This window comes from Haliotis cracherodii, unplaced genomic scaffold, assembly GCF_022045235.1.
Source record: "Haliotis cracherodii isolate W230 unplaced genomic scaffold, xgHalCrac1.p SCAF_10, whole genome shotgun sequence".
Taxonomy (NCBI): domain Eukaryota; kingdom Metazoa; phylum Mollusca; class Gastropoda; order Lepetellida; family Haliotidae; genus Haliotis; species Haliotis cracherodii.
In genome coordinates this window covers 36,263,639-36,284,951 of record NW_027266265.1, presented here as the reverse complement: position 1 = coordinate 36,284,951, position 21,313 = coordinate 36,263,639, and the positions used below count along the sequence as shown (strand labels likewise).

Genomic DNA, 21,313 nt, shown 5'->3' with positions numbered 1-21,313 from the left:
TATTCCAGCAATATCACGGCGAGGGACACCAGAATTGGGCTTCACATATTGTACCCATGTCGAATCGAACAAAGGCGATTGATTGATTGATTGATTGATTGATTGATTGATCAACAGCTATATCTGCAGCTACATGACTAAACCTCATTCTTATAAACCCCAAAATGATGTAGTGGCTGTCCAAGCTAGGTTTGCACGAGCAGATAGTCAGGCTATGACTGAAATTCCGAGTGGCATATTCCAGCATGAAAGTCACTGAACTGTCTGGAGACAATTTCTTCAACCGAACAGCAGAACACACTTCCACTGCGGGTGATCAGACACAAGTGCATGAGCATTCCAAGCAATGGCCTTGACCTCACTCACCTCGAGAGTTGGTGGCCATATCTGCCACTTTCTGAAAAGCGTCCAGGAAGGCGCTGATCGCTATGAGGGTTGATCTGAAAGAGAAACAATCTGTGGTTATCTTTCCAGAACACAGCCGTAAATCAGACAAAAATAAACAGGTGGCAAAAAGCTCCCACAAATCAAATACTACTTGCTGCTGTGAGTCAAGTGTGTAAGTGTTTATGTACGTTTGGGTCTCAGTGTGCATGCAAATATCAATGGGAAGATATCACAAAAACAATTATTGATTTTTTTTTTCACTGTGGGAGTATGTGTGTCGTTACATTATGTAAGGGTACCATTATACTATCTGTCGGGAGTTCACATACACAAGGTCAGGAGGGAAGGATGATGAATGACGAATTATTGTGAAATGCCAGCAGTTACGCATATTGTTACTCATGCTGACTGTGCTCTATGATCATGTGAGGCTGTGATATGTGTTTGTTTGTTTGTTTGTTTGATGAATGCCACACTCAGCAATATTCTAGGTATATGACAGCAGTCTGTAAATAATCAAGTCTGGACCAGACAACCTAGTGATTGATATCATGAGCATCAATCTACGCAACTGGGATACAATGACATGCATCAACCAAGTTAGTCCTGCACCATGACTGTGGAATATATTTATTTTATGAAAAAAACAAAACAATCTAGACATGCATACAAAAGCAAGTCTAGCCAGATCTAGCTGGCTCTATTCCATGAAATCAACATAGGTATTTTTTATTTTTTGACAAGAAGGATATTGTATAAGATTTCATAGACTAAATGTTAGTCTACAATCAAGTCAGCGAGCCTAACCACCCGATTAGTTGCCTGACAAGCATGGTCGCCTGTTACTGCCAGCATGGGTTGCTGAAGACCTATTCTCTACCCGGATCTTCACGGGTCCTATGATCATGTGATGCTATGATGTGTGTGAAGATGCAACATGGTCATGATTAACCCTTTATATTATGACTGGACGTTATTCATTCTTATGATGATCACAGACTAAACCGCTCATATGGGTTTTGTCACACAATCAGAATAAGTCCTCTAATCAGAATATTTTCTTAGATAGGTATTTCTAAAATCTAGATGACTTAAGCTAACATTCAAATTGAAAAAAGAAAGAGGCAAAAGTGCTTTCTATTGCACAAGGCATGCTTTTTAATCATTATCTATCAGTCCTAATTCACACTACACTATAGAGGCGAATCTTTAGATTTGAAAACATCATCCTGGTACAGCTAAGGGATGCAACTCAGCCAATCAAACTGATGATTTTTAGACCATGGACCTAGGAGTGAGTGAGTTTGATCCTAAGCTGCATCAACCACATAATGATGAGGGACACCAGGAATATAATTTTTCCACTGCACCCTTGTGTGTGTGTGTGTAGTGGGGGGGGGGGGGGGGTCGTCAGCGTGATTGGATAATGCTATGCTACCTCCCCCAAGCACCCTGAGTGATGGAATTAAATTGATTAATGTGTTGTTTCCTCTGTGTACTCTCTGACCTACCAAACAAGGAAGATCACAATCTAATCTATCATTCTTCCACAAGGATGTTATAGATTCAAGTTCTGAAGAGGATCCAATTCAAACCAAGTGTGTGTTGTTGCGTAGATGTAAACACAAGGTCGAGTGTTGTACTGAGTTTATGATATGTATGTCTGAATTTCTTTTTCCAAACAAAATTGAGGGAAATACATGAATTCTGCCACCAGTTTCGTGAAATTAATCACTAGCAGTAGTGAAGAAGTACTATCTTGAAACACAGTCAACATGACATCAACACTCAGAGTTCCACATATTGCATCCTTTTGGCTTACAAACTGAGAAGGCACGTGAAGGTCCGGGTAGGCAACTAATCTTGTTGTAAGAGGCGACTAACGGGATCGGGTGGTCAGGCTCGTGAACTTGGTTGATGCATGTCATCGTATTCAAATTGCGTAGATCATTGCTCATGATGTCGATCACTGGATTGTTTGGTCCAGATTCAATTATTTATAGACCAATCATATAGCTAGAATATTGCTGATTGTGGCATTAAACAACAAACAAAGAACAAATTGAGAAAGGACACAAGTAATTGATGCTGTGAGTGAGTCCTATGATATGTGTTTGGTTGTTTGTTTGTTTGATGAATGCCACACTCAGCAATATTCTAGGTATATGACAGCAGTCTGTAAATAATCAAGTCTGGACCAGACAACCTAGTGATTGATATCATGAGCATCAATCTACGCAACTGGGATACAATGACATGCATCAACCAAGTAAGTCCTGCACCATGACTGTGGAATATATTTATTTTATGAAAAACAACAACAATCTAGACATGCATACAAAAGCAAGTCTAGCCAGATCTAGCTGGCTCTATTCCATGAAATCAACATAGGTATTTTTTATTTTTTGACAAGAAGGATATTGTATAAGATTTCATAGACTAAATGTTAGTCTACAATCAAGTCAGCGAGCCTAACCACCCGATTAGTTGCCTGACAAGCATGGTCGCCTGTTACTGCCAGCATGGGTTGCTGAAGACCTATTCTCTACCCGGATCTTCACGGGTCCTATGATCATGTGATGCTATGATGTGTGTGAAGATGCAACATGGTCATGATTAACCCTTTATATTATGACTGGACGTTATTCATTCTTATGATGATCACAGACTAAACCGCTCATATGGGTTTTGTCACACAAAACTTAAGGATGTCCTCTGATCAGAATATTTTTTTAGATAGGTATTTCTAAAATCTAGATGACTTAAGCTAACATTCAAATTGAAAACAGAGAGAGACAAAAGTGCTTTCTATTGCACAAGGCATGCTTTTTAATCATTATCTATCAGTCCTAATTCACACTACACTTGAGAGGCGAATCTTTAGATTTGAAAACATCATCCTGGTACAGCTAAGGGATGCAACTCAGCCAATCAAACTGATGATTTTTAGACCATGGACCTAGGAGTGAGTGAGTTTGATCCTAAGCTGCATCAACCACATAATGATGAGGGACACCAGGAATATAATTTTTCCACTGCACCCTTGTGTGTGTGTGTGTAGTGGGGTGGGGGTGGGGGTGGGGGTGTGTGGGGTGGGGGGGTGTGGGGGTGTGGGGGGTGGGGGGGGGGTGGGTCGTCAGCGTGATGGGCCAATGCTATGCTACCTCCCCCATGCACCCTGAAGATGGTGACATTCACACAGCTAAAGCATGGTGTGCCCCAACAGACTTCTTCTTCTTGTCTACATCTCTCACCCCACAAATACCTCCAGCTCCACAGGCATTAAATTGATTAATGTGTTGTTTCCTCTGTGTACTCTCTGACCTACCAAACAAGGAAGATCACAATCTAATCTATCATTCTTCCACAAGGATGTTATAGATTCAAGTTCTGAAGAGGATCCAATTCAAACCAAGTGTGTGTTGTTGCGTAGATGTAAACACAAGGTCGAGTGTTGTACTGAGTTTATGATATGTATGTCTGAATTTCTTTTTCCAAACAAAATTGAGGGAAATACATGAATTCTGCCACCAGTTTCGTGAAATTAATCACTAGCAGTAGTGAAGAAGTACTATCTTGAAACACAGTCAACATGACATCAACACTCAGAGTTCCACATATTGCATCCTTTTGGCTTACAAACTGAGAAGGCCCTAAAGATCCGGGTAGGCAACTAATCTTGTTGTAAGAGACGACTAACGGGATCGGGTGGTCAGGCTCATGAACTTGGCTGATGCATGTCATCGTATTCAAATTGCGTAGATCATTGCTCATGATGTCGATCACTGGATTGTTTGGTCCAGATTCAATTATTTATAGACCAATCATATAGCTAGAATATTGCTGAGTGTGGCATTAAACAACAAACAAACAAACAAAGAACAAATTGAGAAAGGACACAAGTAATTGATCCTGTGAGTGAGTCCTATGGGATGTTAAAAAGTATAGCTGTTTGAATCAATGAACACTGTTTAGAATTGTAGATTGCATATGACTGAAACACTGACAATGAAACAATTAAACTTACAGGAACAAAGAAGGGTTGAATACAGTCATATCATAAAAAAATATTGAATGAACTTAATATGAAAAAGAATATATAAGAAAACCAAAAATTTAAAAACGGGTAGAAACTAACAATTTTAGTCCACTCGTCCTTATAATGATAACATATAGCAAAACCCTTAAAAATGGCAAATTTCTACAAGTCGTAAGGATACCTTAACTATTGGCCAGTTTGGCAAGGACTACAGGACTAGTGCCAATTTCTAACGTTGTAAAAGCCATGAAAAAGTAAACTGGGGTCTCTAAAAATATCCATAAATTATACTTTGCACACAGTTAATTGGGAGAAGACAGCCATGTGAGGAAAGTGTGGCAACACATCTGCTCATCATCCCATCCTCAGCAGCAAGGGAACAAAAAGAAGAGACACACACATTGCCCTGCAAAGATCATTTTGTTGGGGTGTAGAATTGCACAAGACATGTATATTCCTGGGAAAGTCCCTCCTCCACTCCCCCTCCAACTTATCTGGGGATGACTCATTACCCCCCAGCACATGCACACGACAATCTGTTACTTGGAGCATCAAATCGCTCAACATTCAGAAAAAGGTATCTTTACATTGGGCTCGGGTCGTAGCGCCAAACTTTTATTTTTGGCAAATGTTATGATCATATCAAGCTTAGTGACAATGAATTTCAAGATGAGGTGCATCATCTGTCAACTAAGTAGTCGCTTGAGAGATGTTTGGCTGCGCTGATAAAACATAAGTTAAAAAGGACTTGTTCAGTAATCACATTTTCACAGTGCATTTGACTTCAATATCTCAATGCATGATGACTCAAAATGCTTCATATTTCAAAGAAAACACCCCTTTCCCAACTTCATGTCTACATGTTGATTCTAGTTCTTGTAAGTGAGATACCAGTACAACATTTGTCATGTTTCCCTTAACCTACAGACCTCTAAGTCTACTGCTTTTGGTGTTTTGTTTCTTGTCTTACAACACACTCAGCAATATTCCAGCTATTTGACAGCGGCATGTAAATAATCAAATTCGGATCAGACAAACCTATCATTGATATTCTAAGCAAAGTTCCATGTCCTTAAGGTAAGTCCATGTCCTTCGGCCAAGTCAACGAGCCAGACCACCCATTCCATTTTGTTGCATCTTACAAGAAACATAGGTTGCTGGGGACCAATGCTAACCTGGAATTCCACCTGTTCTCAAGTTTTCTGTTCATAATTCAGAGTGTATACAGCAACTACTACTGAACGTGAAGTGTGTGTTGTACAACCATACTCATAAGCAATCAATTAACTAAACATTATTGCCACAATCAACTAAACATTAAGGCCACCTATATACGCTAAACGTCATTGCACAACCAACTAAACACTAAGGCCACCCATATATACTAAATGTCATTGCCACAACCAACTTATCATTAAGGCCACCCATATATTCTAAACATCATTGCCACAATCAACTAAACATTAAGGCCACCCATATATACTAAACATCATTGCCACAACCAACTAAACATTAAGGCCACCCATATATACTTAACATCATTGCCACGATCAACTTAACATTAAGGCCACCCATATATACTTAACATCATTGCCACAATCAACTAAACATTAAGGCCACCAATATATACTAAACGTCATTGCCACAACCAACTAAACATTAAGGCCACTATATACACTAAACGTCATTGCCACAATCAACTAAACATTAAGGCCACTATATATACTAAACGTCATTGCCACAACCAACTAAACATTATCTTACTAAACCATCTAACAAACATCACTGCCTCACATTTACTAAAGAGCACTGCCTCGCATCCACCAAACAGCATTAGAAATTGTCCTATAGTCCTTACCAAACAGTTGAGGTATCATGAGGACTTGTAGAAATTTGCCATTACTAAGGGTTTTGCTACAAGTTGTCATAATAAGGAAGAGTAGACTAAAACAGTTTCTTTCGATTACAGCCCAACATCACTGACACCAATCGTCTACCGGTATACATTACTGCCTCTCATCAACTTCCTAAGTTGAATCAAACAAATATTTGGCACAAGGGAAACCCTAAATCACCTAAGATACCCTCAGTCTCTGATAGAGACCCTAAAACGAAAAAATCCCAAGGATGTTTATAAAGTTATATATAAAGTTATATAAAGTTATAAAGTCCATATTTCCTCTACAAATGAACTGAGTGAGTGATTATGGTTTTACGCCGCTTTTAGCAATATTCCAGCAATATCACGGTGGGAGACACCTGAAATGGGCTTCACACATTGTACCCATGTCGGGAATCGTACCCGGGTCTTCGGCATGACGAGAGATTGCTTAAACCACTAGGCTACCCGACCGCCCTACAAATGAAGAGATGTCTTATATGTAAAAGTAAAAAGAGCCAAAGCAACAATTACCCTTTCATAACTAATAATAAACAAAGTAATTAAATCCTGAGTCCCAGAGCAATGACTGTATCTAGGTCAGTACGAGACTTTATATCCCCTGCAGACTATTTACTCTCAAGTACAGACAGGGTATATATACTTGTGTGTATTGTACAGCCCCACAGCAGCGTATAGTCAACTACAATGTGGACATGGTGGAGATGAGTCACATCACAACACAATATGGACGTCCCTGGATCATTGAGAAAGGGACAGCTTGGATATAAACACTGTCTGGGACCATGAAAGCAACATTAAGACTGGTACAGTTGGATCAGTTCATCGACTCTAATGCTGGACAAGTGTCAAAACATCTACATCAATAGCCTCCACTTGAAACCAGTTGCCGTTTTCGTTATGAAAAGTGTTTTGTCGGTTAATGGCACCTCACGTCAAGGGATAGATTTGTTTGCTTCAAAAGATTTTTTTCTCAATATTTACCGCTACAATAGTTGTGGTAGATTGACGGTATATGCGCTGATATACATCAGACGTTTTGTATTCAATATTCAGTGTACCGGTTGCCTTGGTGAAATATGCTAAAACGCGATCAGGGCCTGTTTGCAACAAGATAATGGGCATCCTCCTGGTCGCCCAAGGTGTATTCTCATAAAATGTGATCTCGAAGTTTTTCCAGCCAGATGTTTTGTTGAAGAAACATTTCAGAACAATCTTCACAATTTCTGTCTGGTTCAGTGAACTCGGTTTGAAAAGGAACATTGTTGGCCATTTGTTACGTGAACAAACGCTGAATTTCCACTTACTTTAGAGAAGAATGCATTTTCGTTGCCTTGTAAGTAAAATCCTCCCACACCGGCGAACTACCCTGAAACAACAGGAAAATACCATGTAACATGTTGATGCAAGTAAGATAAAAACATTAATAAACATGATAAAGGCCAATTGTTAATGTTTTTGTTGTTGTTTAAAACCACACTCAATATTCCAGCCATATGAAGTCAGCTTGTACATAACTGAGTCAGGACCAGATATTCCAATAACTGACATCATGAACATCGATCTACGCAATTGGAATACAATGACAGCAAGTCTGACCAACTGATCATTTTGGCTGCCTCATACAGAATCCAAAATCTGGAATCCCCACGGGGTCAACTTCAAATGTATGCCAATGCTAGCTAGAACAGAACAATTCATAACACTTCATAACTTGAAATTTAGAAAGCAATATGTGATGTTTTATGGCGCAGTCAGCAATATTCAAGCCATATCACGACAAGAAAGGGTTATGAAATATTTTGTTTGTTTGTTTCATGTTGTTTTATACCTCAATCAGCAATATTCCAGCTATATGACAGTGGTCTGTAAATAATCGAGTCTGGACCAGATAATCCAGTGATTGATATCATGAGCATCGATCCACACAATTGGGACCGATGACATTCATCAACCAAGTCAGCGAGCCTGACCACCCAATGTACTAAGCACCAACAAGCAGCCTTAGTCCATCCAATGTACTAAGCACCGACAAGCAGCCTTAGTCCATCCAATGTACTAAGCACCAACAAGCAGCCTTAGTCCATCCAATGTACTAAGCACCGACAAGCAGCCTTAGTCCATCCAATGTACTAAGCACCAACAAGCAGCCTGAGACCATCCAATGTACTAAGCACCAACAAGCAGCCTTAGTCCATCCAATGTACTAAGCACTGACAAGCAGCCTGTGTCCATCCAATGTACTAAGCACCAACAAGCAGCCTTATAGTCCATCCGATGTACTAAGGACCAACAAGCAGCCTTAGTCCATCCAATGTACTAAGCACCCACAAGCAGCCTTAGTCCATCCAATGTACTAAGCACCCACAAGCAGCCTTAGTCCATCCAATGTACTAAGCACCCACAAGCAGCCTTAGTCCATCCAATGTACTAAGCACCGACAAGCAGCCTTATAGTCCATCCAATGTACTAAGGACCAACAAGCAGCCTTAGTCCATCCATTGTACTAAGCACCAACAAGCAGCGTGTGTCCATCCAATGTACTAAGCACCGACAAGCAGCCTATGTCCAGCCAATGTACTAAGCACCAACAAGCAGCCTTATAGTCCATCCGATGTACTAAGGACCAACAAGCAGCCTTAGTCCATCCAATGTACTAAGCACCAACAAGCAGCCTTAGTCCATCCAATGTACTAAGCACCAACAAGCAGCCTTAGTCCATCCAATGTACTAAGCACCGACAAGCAGCCTTAGTGCATCCAATGTACTAAGCACCGACAAGCAGCCTTAGTCCATCCAATGTACTAAGCACCAACAAGCAGCCTGAGACCATCCAATGTACTAAGCACCAACAAGCAGCCTTAGTCCATCCAATGTACTAAGCACTGACAAGCAGCCTGTGTCCATCCAATGTACTAAGCACCAACAAGCAGCCTTATAGTCCATCCGATGTACTAAGGACCAACAAGCAGCCTTAGTCCATCCAATGTACTAAGCACCCACAAGCAGCCTTAGTCCATCCAATGTACTAAGCACCCACAAGCAGCCTTAGTCCATCCAATGTACTAAGCACCCACAAGCAGCCTTAGTCCATCCAATGTACTAAGCACCGACAAGCAGCCTTATAGTCCATCCAATGTACTAAGGACCAACAAGCAGCCTTAGTCCATCCATTGTACTAAGCACCAACAAGCAGCGTGTGTCCATCCAATGTACTAAGCACCGACAAGCAGCCTATGTCCAGCCAATGTACTAAGCACCAACAAGCAGCCTTATAGTCCATCCGATGTACTAAGGACCAACAAGCAGCCTTAGTCCATCCAATGTACTAAGCACCAACAAGCAGCCTTAGTCCATCCAATGTACTAAGCACCGACAAGCAGCCTTAGTCCATCCAATGTACTAAGCACCGACAAGCAGCCTTAGTCCATCCAATGTACTAAGCACCCACAAGCAGCCTTAGTCCATCCAATGTACTAAGCACCCACAAGCAGCCTTAGTCCATCCAATGTACTAAGCACCCACAAGCAGCCTTAGTCCATCCAATGTACTAAGCACCGACAAGCAGCCTTATAGTCCATCCAATGTACTAAGGACCAACAAGCAGCCTTAGTCCATCCATTGTACTAAGCACCAACAAGCAGCGTGTGTCCATCCAATGTACTAAGCACCGACAAGCAGCCTATGTCCAGCCAATGTACTAAGCACCAACAAGCAGCCTTATAGTCCATCCGATGTACTAAGGACCAACAAGCAGCCTTAGTCCATCCAATGTACTAAGCACCAACAAGCAGCCTTAGTCCATCCAATGTACTAAGCACCGACAAGCAGCCTTAGTCCATCCAATGTACTAAGCACCGACAAGCAGCCTTAGTGCATCCAATGTACTAAGCACCGACAAGCAGCCTTAGTCCATCCAATGTACTAAGCACCAACAAGCAGCCTTAGTCCACTCAATGTACTAAGCACCAACAATCAGCCTGTGTCCACTCAAAGTACTCTCCTCCAGTCTTTAATTATCATCTCCCAAGTGTTTACATGTGTTGCAACATGGGAATGTTGACAACATGTATGACTGTTTGAGCGAGATAAGCATGACCATGCTTTGATGTTGGATTGTGTTTACATACATACGTTGGTGAACACACGACCTCAATGGCACGTCAAGCATGTCGATAGTGTCAGCAACACAGCAAGTACTTATAGGTCGCACTTCTGATCATGTGATCATGTCATGTTACCAGTGCTGTACAGATTGATATACACTATATGACGTGTGCATTGCTAAAAACCATATGAATTACACATTCTGTAAAGTAAATGATATATACCTTGTCATTAACCATATGATTAACACATTCTGAAAAATATCAAACAACATAATTTTGGGATGAACGAAATATCTCATTCACATTCATATTATGACTTATGGCATTATTACATACAATGATACAGGCATATTCTGTTCCAAAATGACTTACAACACATGTACAAGCCCAGCCTCACAAGCCGAAAACCAAGACCTAACTATCACTGCATGGCTCTGGTAGTCTCTATGGGTCACACTGCTTGTAAGGCAGTACATTTAATCTATTTCTACATTTTCTGTCATTCAACAGTTTCAATGGAATCAGAATTCCACAAAAAGCAAACTGATTTTTACATCAAAACATCCATGTTCTAATGTATTGTTTGACAAACATTGTTTTCAGGTACTGAACAGCCATGAGCTACACAAACATCACAACCAAGAGCTCAGAGCTCAGAGTGAGTGAGTGGTGTTTAAACTTGCATTGAACTATACAAGTACGGGTATGGTACTGGCAAACCACTGCTCATAATCAGGACTAATCTGGGATTTGATCCCACTATCACAGAATCCTGGTACACTAGGGGACACAACTCTATACAGCTCCTCAGATGACTTGGTCAGCCTTGCCTACCACTGTTGGCCAGATGGCCACAACATCTTCACACTTAATATACCAAAATTTCCACCAAATTTGTTCCTTCATTCTGGTACAGGCAAACAAAATAAGATCTAAGATATTTGCCGATTTTTATCCAGTGTATTTGTGTATTTGTATGACAATTAACAAAAATAAAAAATATAAAACCACAATATAGTTTTAAAACTATACATTTATCATTTTACTAGTTAATAAAATACCTCACAGGCTAAGATTAATCACATGTACATGGAATCGGGAATTTGTAAAACGATACATAGTGATGCATCTGTCACACTCAAATTTCAAATGACGCATAAAACTACACGGTAGTCAGAATCAGGTTACCAGACCAACTCAAAATATCTTGAGCTTAAGCAACATAGATCCATGATCACACACGCCTATTAGATAACCAGGTCGCAGCCCTTATCTTATCCTGACAAGCAGGTGTTGGTTGTCATACAGTTATCATAACATACTCGGCCACCATGTCACCACACTGCACTCAGTCATCCGTAGTAATCATAACATTTCAATCATCAGGTGGCTATATAGAACTCAAAAATCAAATCATTTGCTACCAGTTCATTGAGGGCATTCGTATGTAGAAAAACATACATAATGTCGCATGGGTCAAAGGTTCAGGAAATTTTTAAAATGCCAGTTACAGTCTAATATACAATTCTAATGAAAGGGCTGTAGACCAGTTCAATGGTGCTCTTCGTCATGCATTATACAGAGTTAGTCAGGCAGCAAACGTACACGTTCTCTTCATTAGCTTCAGCTCGGTCACAAAGCTTGGATTATTGGTGTGCTTAATGTCTCGCTTGAAGTCGATGAAAATACATTTTAATCCATTGATGTGTACAGCTGTAAGTCAAGCCTAATGTTTGATATCAAGTCAGGATAGATATTCTTGTCTGTTCAGGGTTTGAAAGTCTTTGTGACAGCTGCCATGTAGACAAGACACGCTTACCTTTTTACAACTACCTGGCATCATCGTTATTTCACAGTGATGATTAAATACATGGTTATAATATAGTACAGATTTCAAGAAATTAACTTCAAATTCAGCAATATTCCATCTATATGACAGCGGTCTGTAAATAATGGAGTCTGGACCAGACAGTTCAGTGACTGATATCATGAGGATCGATCCACCCAATTGGGATCGATGACATGCATCAACCAAGTCAGCAAGTCTGACCACCCGATCCCATTAGTGGCCTCTTACGACAAGCATAGTTGCCTTTTATGGCAAGCATGGGTTGCAGAAGACCTATTCTTACCCGGATCTTTACGGGTCTTCTCAATTTGTATGTGTATAGGACGCAATATGTGAAACCCTGGGTGTTGATGTCATGTTGACTGTTTTTTATCAATGGCAGTGAAAAGAATGTGTACACTTTCTAAACTAAAACTGCTTATCATCTATATGCAAATCATGCAAATGCGTCCTGTAGTCCGGACTCTTTCTGTCAGATTCGCGATGTAACTGAAGGTACAATAAGACCTATGATCAATCCATTCAGGAAAACCTCAAGTGAAGCAGATCGTAATCCACAAGCACAGATATGGTGCTGACAACCTCAGATTAGAACCCACAGGATCCTGGCATGCCATGGGGCATAACTCTGTGCAATGAAGAGCATCCACATTTATTAACAAGATTCACTTGTAACATCTATTTTCAAAATGGCAGTCGTGTTCCATATCACATGCAAGCACTTTTAACATTTTGTGAAATGGTTTCAGTTAGGATACTCCAACTCCACATGAATTCCATTAAACAATGTTAAACTGTGTAACAAAGTGCTCTCCATCTATTTGAACATTTTAAACAAACACCACCACTTTGAAAGCCACATGGGGGAAAAATTGTTGATGCAAATATAAGTGAAAAACCTAGGACCATGGCCCCTTCCACAAAGCAATCGCAGTGCTAGGACAACTCCCATATTTTAACATACGCTTATGATAGTATTAGCGAGGAGGTCGCTTTGTGGAACAAGCCCCTATCATTTCTCAGCAGCACAAAAACTTTTAAACATGCACCAAAGCCCCAAAGGACAAAGACCCCTTTCACTACTACCATAAGCCACCATCATTTACCTCCAATAGTGAATATTTTCACTACCAGTAAGTCTTAAAGTCAGCATAAGAAAACAGTTTGCAAACAGGGGTGTTTAACTTATAACTGTGGGGTGAAAGGTCAGATAACACAACACCTGGTCGGGATCAGCCAATATTGACGTGGAGATCAAAATAGCCCAAATTGTTCCTTGATCATGCCAGTGTTTGGTCACACCTTTGCTGGCCAGTATATTAGGGCATATCCAGGCCTATGGCGGTGTTTAGGAAGTGTGGTTCTACAACTCCCCCACACAGCTTTAGGTAGGTGTAACTATGGATCGAACTATTGATGCACTGCACTTGTCCATGGCCCTATGGACAGAAACATCAACAGACGACATCAATACCATGGCCGATAATTGAGTTTCATAACAGAGGTGTATAATATAATGTGTGATTGAGTTGAGTTAATACTTTGAAAAGTATGACGCGTATATCACTGTGTCAGCTTCAGCCCGAAGTCATGCAGGTCTCAGATGTGAAACCGATGACAAACCTAGAAACAATATTAGGGCAAACCTGGATTAGAACCCACCATCATGTGCCTTAGATTACTGGGCCACCCATGTCCCTCCTTAATAATTAACATATTCATAACATATTGACAATGATCACTTCTACTTTTCATTCTGTATTATCCCAAACGCATATTTCTTAAAAAAGATCCAGGTTGTGTTTTATCAATTTAATGCCTGTCAATTATTGGATTTCTGCTTTGCTCAGTGATCATGTGACAAATGACATGCTAAAGGTGGCTACCATCAAACTCATTAACTTTGTATATCATGGTGACAAGTATACAAAGTCTACATTCCCTGACCAGTAACTAGTTGGTTACTGACAGAAAATGGGTTTCAAGGTGAGCAGACGTCTTCAGCTAGGTCGTCCCGCGTCTGCTATGGAATGGAGCTTTTGAAAGAATAATGAGTCCTGCGTCATATGATTAGCAACAGTTAGAGTTGCGGGAGATCTTGTGGGTCAAAGTATGGACTACTTGACCGTTGGGTTTACACTCTGTGCAAAGATCACTTTGTGGAACGGGGACATGGTCGGAGTGTACTTGGCATGTTGCATACAGTTCAGTGTATGAACTAAAGAGGGTCCTGGTTGCTTCAGGTTTGCTCCTGAGGTATTTGAATCAAAGAACCTCCATTTTAAACTTTTAACATTAGGGTTAGAACGAGTTCTCCTGGTCTTCCATGTTTGATAACATATAACCAGAACTGTATAAAATTATACAGAAACTGCAGACTATTGCATTAAAACCCATCAAGGACATATATATCGATTCCAAATCACAAAACATATACTTTTGGTCTTTAGGAGCAAGTATTTCTGAACCTCTTGAAAATCTTGGGACTCTTTTAGAAAGCCCTGCCAGCCTAAAGATACAGACAGTAGTTCATTATTAAGATGACAGGGTTCGTTTTGGATTACAGTGACTGGTAATTTGATTGAGCCACATCCATCACTGTGACATGCATCAAGGGAGCAGGTGGATCAAAGTGCCTGCAGCATGTAAGACATTGATCAGGATCATTTGTCCAGGATGGTCCTTGAGGGTGTGATTAACCCTTACATCTGTAGCAGGTCCAGCTGAGCAGGTAGGGGGTACTATCACTGGTACGCCTGGAGGGCACATTCTTATTGTGGAAAGTCGGATGGGGGTTAGATGACAATCCCAATCTCACCAGTATCAATCAACTATCGTTACATTAAAAATATACAAAGTCATGATAGTGTTGAAGCCACCGCGACTCGTGTAAACAGAAAGTGTGCATTGTCTAGACTAATTTACTTTCAAATTGAAATTTTGCAGATGAGCAAGCCCGATGTATTTATTCTATGTTAGATTTAAAACATACTTTTCATTAATTAACATTCAGTTCTTTTTATTAAAATTTTATTTCAATGTTGTGTTTTACATGTGTTTTAAAAAATTTAACTTTTAGTTAGTGAGCGAGCAGAAATGAACTACTGGAACATCGGACAATTCTGTCAATTTCAGAAGGTAGCATACGAGACCATCCTGGCAGCATCCCTCTGCTACATGCTTGCAGCATCTGTTAAACTGCAATAACAAACATTAAACATCGTACGGGTTAGGGCAATACCCTGGTTCAAGTAATATCTAACCTGGGATAGGTTTCATGTAGACAAAGAAATTCCCTTTGGCATTTAAACGATGAATCAAACGTTTCCCCGAGCTCAATGTAATCTTAGCAAGTCTACTGCCTGTAATCCCCCAAGCGCAGCATTGCCACATGAACCAATACCAGGGAACTACACACAAATGTCAGTCACATGGCCGCAGGTAATTGTGCCATCTACACTCAGGAAATAAAAGAACTGTGGCTGTGAAGCTATGCGTGCCCTTTCAAAATAATCAAAGTTTGATAGACAATCTAAAAACATCGGAAGGTGAGAAGTGTTTTGTCTTTGCTATGTTGTTTTAACGTTGCATGCAGCAATACTCCAGCTGCATGACCGATGCCCATAAATAATAAAATCTGGAGCAGACAATCCAGTGATTGATATAATGAGCAATGATCCCTTATATGAGGGTACGATGACACACATTCAACCAAGTCATCGACCAACCAAACCCTAAGTTCCTAACGGCCCTCATAGGTTGCTGGGGACTATTCTAACCGGAATCCCCAAAGAGTTTAGCGTCTATGCAACACCATTAACAATTCACGTGCAAAAGGATACCGATAATGGCTTATCATTACAATGTATGTATTCATGCTGGGTCAAACTTGTAGAACCCTACAAGAGCTAGTACATGAACCATGATGCCATTCTCAAACTAATATTAAGGCCACATTAATTTGAAGCTGGGACACCATATCATGTTCTTGCTACTTTCGTTGTCGTTTGTTGTTTAACGCCGCACTCAGCAACATTCCAGCGATATGATGGCAGTCTGTAAATAATCAAGTCTGAACATGACATTCCAGTGATCGACATCATGAGCATCTATCCACGCAATTGGGATCGATGACACGCATCAACGAAGTCAGTGAACCTGACCACTCGATACCATTAGTCGCCTCTTACGACAAGCATAGTTGCCCATTTCCTTTCAGAAAGTCACTCTCCTACTGTCCTGTTTCCTCAGGGTGGTGATGCCCTAGCCAAGTAGTAAGTGTACTTGCTCATCAAATACAATACCATATTCGACGTAATAAGCGCCCAGGGCGCTCTCAAAATTAGAAATAGGGGGCTCTTATTAGAATATTATTTTGGTGAAAAAAACAGAGTTGAAAGATAAATTTCGTGGTTTATGCTGACAGCCTGAAATGTTTATGTACGACAGATATATTTTTCCAGAATTTAATTGCCCATGATTAAGGGTGCATATAACACACAAGTGCGTATTATACGCGAAAAAATAAGTCTTGTGTACATTGATCAATTGGAAGGGGTGCCAACTGGGATTGTTCACTAGCCAATATATTAGTAAATATCACTGTGGGCGCTTATTAGAGCGGGGCGCTTATAACGTCGAATACGGTAATCAGGTTCAAATCTCCATGCAGTGTTCAAAAGGGGAGTTTGGGTAACTTGAGGCTTGTTCCTATAGTATTTGAATCTAAGGACCACCTAAATCTGTAAGAAGGACATTGGACACTGGACACTTAGAACACTGGTTTCACAAATTATCCCTATTGTGTACAACTTATGATGATTAATAAACAACTGCAGCGTAAATCCCGATCTACTCACTAACTTTACTGAAGGATGATTTTAAGTACAATTCTGCCCCAAACCACAATGGGTATAATTAACACCTCAATACACCTCCTGTCCGACAATCTGGACCTCGGTCAGACTGTACTTGAGATAAACTCACACCGTTAACGAACCGATCCTTACAAGGTCCTGATAGGATTTACGACCAACTCGTGAAAGATCTGCCTCGTTAGTGGAACTGGCCATTTCAGGACGTGTGCACTCTAGTGTCAAATCACACGCAATACACCGAGCCACAGCAGAAAGCCGAGTATTGTTTACATCCATGTCGTACAGTACGATACCAAAGCCTTGCATACATATCTCATCAGGTAAGCTTAAAGCTAGACTTGCACAAGTCTCTCAGGCAATAAATATGAATAAAAATCAGTTCTAGATTATGTAAACAATATGAACAAGCTGTGCCTATAAGAGCCTGGAGTCCTTAGACTGTACTGTTCCCTATCTAGACTTGCCTATCAGGATTTTTTAGTTCTCATCCCTTTCTTTCAGTACAGCCTTGGAGCAAGGCTAGCTTAAAGCTCGAGCTAGGTTTCCTTAGGTACTCAGCGGTCACAATCAATATTACTCAACCAAATTAGTCTGCATGGTCAGAACCTGAATTTGTTATGATATGCACTGTACTGTAATAAGTCTATGAATATACAGGAGGGCAGGACATTTACCAGTAGCTGATGTTAGCAATATTCCAGCAATATTAGGGCAGGGACCAAAGATTTGCCCCTAGGTGAAGTTTGTTTGTTGTTGGGTAAGAATGGGTCCTAAGCAACCTATGGTTGTTATACAAGACAATTTCATGGATGAGTGTTCAGGTTCAATGATGTGGGTGATAACATGTTAAGGTACCCCTACAAGACGTTGCTCATAATATCAATCACTCGTTTGTCTAGTCAATACTTGATTATTTACAAGCCACCTTCATATGGCTGGAATCTTGCTGAGTGCTATGTAAACAATGAAATCATTCAAAGAACACACATGTTTGCAAGACAAGATAAGCCCGAGCATAATATTTTCCAAAAGATTTGGTGGAACTCACACGTTCAAGCCATTTTCCATTGTTTACAATGATTTCTATTGATTTCTACTATAGGGTGTGATATGTTTATTTATAAACAACAGCTTACTGGAGTATTAAGTTATTATCAGACTGACTCTCCATAGCAATAGGCCTGTGGTGTGGTGACAGGCAATTAGCCATGTGGTGGATTGACTACACCACAGCATAACATCAACACAATTATCTCGTTAGCAAATTGCATAAATTACCCCAATTACTTCTGAGTCAGCAAAAATATGACCTGATAACCGTTGCCATTTTCTGTCTATTTGATGACAAATTTGCAGCTAAAGTCCTCAGTATATTCCTCATTATTTTGTTAATGTGGCGGCCATAAAAGTCTTTAAACAAACTAATCACAGACAAACAAATAGCTTATTTGAACTTGATTTCACACCATAAAACACCACATGACATTAGCTTAAATGTTTAAATGATAGAATTGCTTTATATAAAAAAAATGGAAGAAAATAAATCTTTTCTAATCTTCATTCAAGCATGATCATAATCACAAGTCTTTTGGACAGACACAGACACAGACACACACTTCCCCAAATCCCTACAGTTTAAACATTTGGATTATGGCAGACTTGTGGACTTCCCGCCATAATTCCACTGTTTAACATGTTCAAGGTTACTGCATAACATCAACTCTACTTCACTTTATCAGCAATTTTATTCCTTCAAAATCCAAACAGTCTGCTGTATTACCGACCCATCGTGTGGATAGCATGATCCCGAGATCACTTGAGAGCCATGACATGCCACCCAGCGGAGGTCCTATCACCTTTGTGTCAACCCCAGGGGTAGATCCATTACCCACAATGACTCCACCTGAGACTACCCGCAATAATCAATTTGTCCTAGGTATGATAACATCTTTACCCATGTCAGCCAGGCCCATACCCTTGTTCCATTAAGGAGATACCCAGACAAAGAAGCGACTAAATTGATAGCATCTTTCATGTGAGTTTAAGGGATTTACAACGGGGGAATTGACTGTGACATGCTTTGAAACTTCCTCTTAATTTGAAATCACTCCACATAAACAGGTTGACTCTCTTGTTCCAGGTTCTTGTACAAATATTTTCATGTGATCCCCAAACTAAAGTCATCAGATCCGGATTTGTACCTGACAAAGACATGTTTGTGTTGACACGGAAGATTCCGAGACTGTACTGAATGTAAACTTTATTACCTTGCTGACAGTTATATGTTCTAATAAACCACAAAAGAATTATTTTAGAAAGCAATTTATATGGATAACAAAGTATGTGTAAACAATGTTGTCATTTATACAAGATGCATGTTATTATCTTTCCAACTTTTTCTATGCAAATCAAAGAATTCATTTATTTTTTGTCTTAATTAAATTTATACATTGTACTCAGAAATAAAGCAAACACCATTTTAATTTTTCCAACCAAAAAATTCATCTTGAGCAATAGCTATCATTCTAGGTGAATTAGAGATCTGGCTTGTATTAGAGACCCAGCGTGTATTAGACCAAATATCGATAATCATTGTGAAGTAAGATGGGGTTTAATGTGTTGAGTTCAAGATTATTTAACTGATATAGCAATGTGCATTAAAATTTATATTTATTTGTGTGTGTGTGTTCGTGCGTGTGTGAGTGGGTGCGTGGCTGCTTACACTAGTCCAGACTAATGCTGATTAAATAGTGGTTGCCACTGAGATATCCTTGTTTTAGCCCCAAGCAGAGTACAGCTAGCATCTTTTAACATCTTTTGGTATTACCCAGCCGGAGTTGAACCATTGCCCTTAAGACTTTACAGGCAGATGCTCCACCACGGAGGTGGCCAACTCATTTGATGGCAGTGCATGTCAGAGGAAGATTGTGACAATCAGTCATAAAACAAGTATCATTAATTCACTATTGCTTCGTATTAATTGAATATCATGTCCATGTGACATTAACACCGTGGAGATTCCAGGGAAAAGCACATCCCCATTATCCCTAGCTTGTTGTGAGAGGAGACTAAATGGGATTAGTGGTCAGGCTAGTGGCTTGGTTGATTGCATGCCTTCATACCTCAACAACTGGAACGGTGCTCATAGCAACCACCGGTTGGCACAGACATGATTATTGACTTCAACCATGATACAGCTTGAATATTGCTTGATGCAGCTTAAAACAACATTCACTCACTTACTCAATGTGACCTAGATCTGTTTTCTAGTTACTAATTATGATTGTTTGTCGTTTTCCAGCTATGTATTCCAGCTACATGATGGCAGTCTGAAAATAATCTGGACCAGACAATCCAGAGATTGATATCATAAGCAACAATCCATGCCTCCAGGGTGCGATGAAACAAAAGCAACCAAGTCACCAAGCCCAACCACCTGATCCAACCAGTCCATCCTCAAGACCAGCATTGGTTGCTGGGGAACCAATTTAAACCCAGAATCCCCTCTGGGGCTCCAGCAATTGACAATGTTGCGGCAGATGGATGTATTCCTCATGAGCCACTTTGAACATTACTCCAGTATTATCATGATGTGTACGTCAGCGTGATGTGGGAGGGAAGAAATACAGGTCTCAGACTATTACCACTTCGGTGAAACCCACGAGCATGGGTATGGTCCTGACAAACCAAGAAACATAATCAGAACGAACTGGGATTCAAATCCAGTCATAGGTTCTGGCACGCCCAAGGGACACAAATCTGCCCAGTGAATTGTGGCGCCTTAGATGACTGGGCGACCTGTGCCCCCATACTCTTATTGAAATGTTGGCAGTTACCTTGATACGTAGCACACTTCCCCTATGAGATAACTAGTAAACATGGACGGAACCACTCCTACATGTAGAATGGCGGCTTACACAACACCAGTGAGCCTTATTCTCCCAACATACAATACTGCACCACCACTGAACTGCTTGAGAAAGCAGCTCTGCTCATGCATTCTCACACCAATACAAACAGGCTCTGTCACTCTTCCACGAACCATGACAACTTGGAATGTCATGCTAACATGAACTCAAATTTGCCTCGAGAATGTTCTATTGAAGTCATACTTTTACACTCCACAAAACATGATCCATGAAAATTTTGAAT

At 40.3% G+C, this 21,313-nt stretch overlaps 1 protein-coding gene across 7 annotated transcripts in view; it reads right to left on the bottom strand.

The window, feature by feature from the left end:
- Positions 1–21,313, bottom strand: part of LOC139454345 (protein MTSS 1-like) — a 116,187-nt gene that overhangs the window by 86,507 nt on the left and 8,367 nt on the right. For all 7 annotated transcript variants that reach the window (XM_071235979.1, XM_071235984.1, XM_071235980.1 and 4 more), the window contains exons 2-3: positions 7,634–7,695; positions 367–440 (exon numbers count right to left, since the gene is read on the bottom strand). In XM_071235979.1, the coding sequence (XP_071092080.1) occupies positions 367–440; positions 7,634–7,695 (136 nt within the window). The remainder of the gene's footprint in view (positions 1–366; positions 441–7,633; positions 7,696–21,313) is intronic.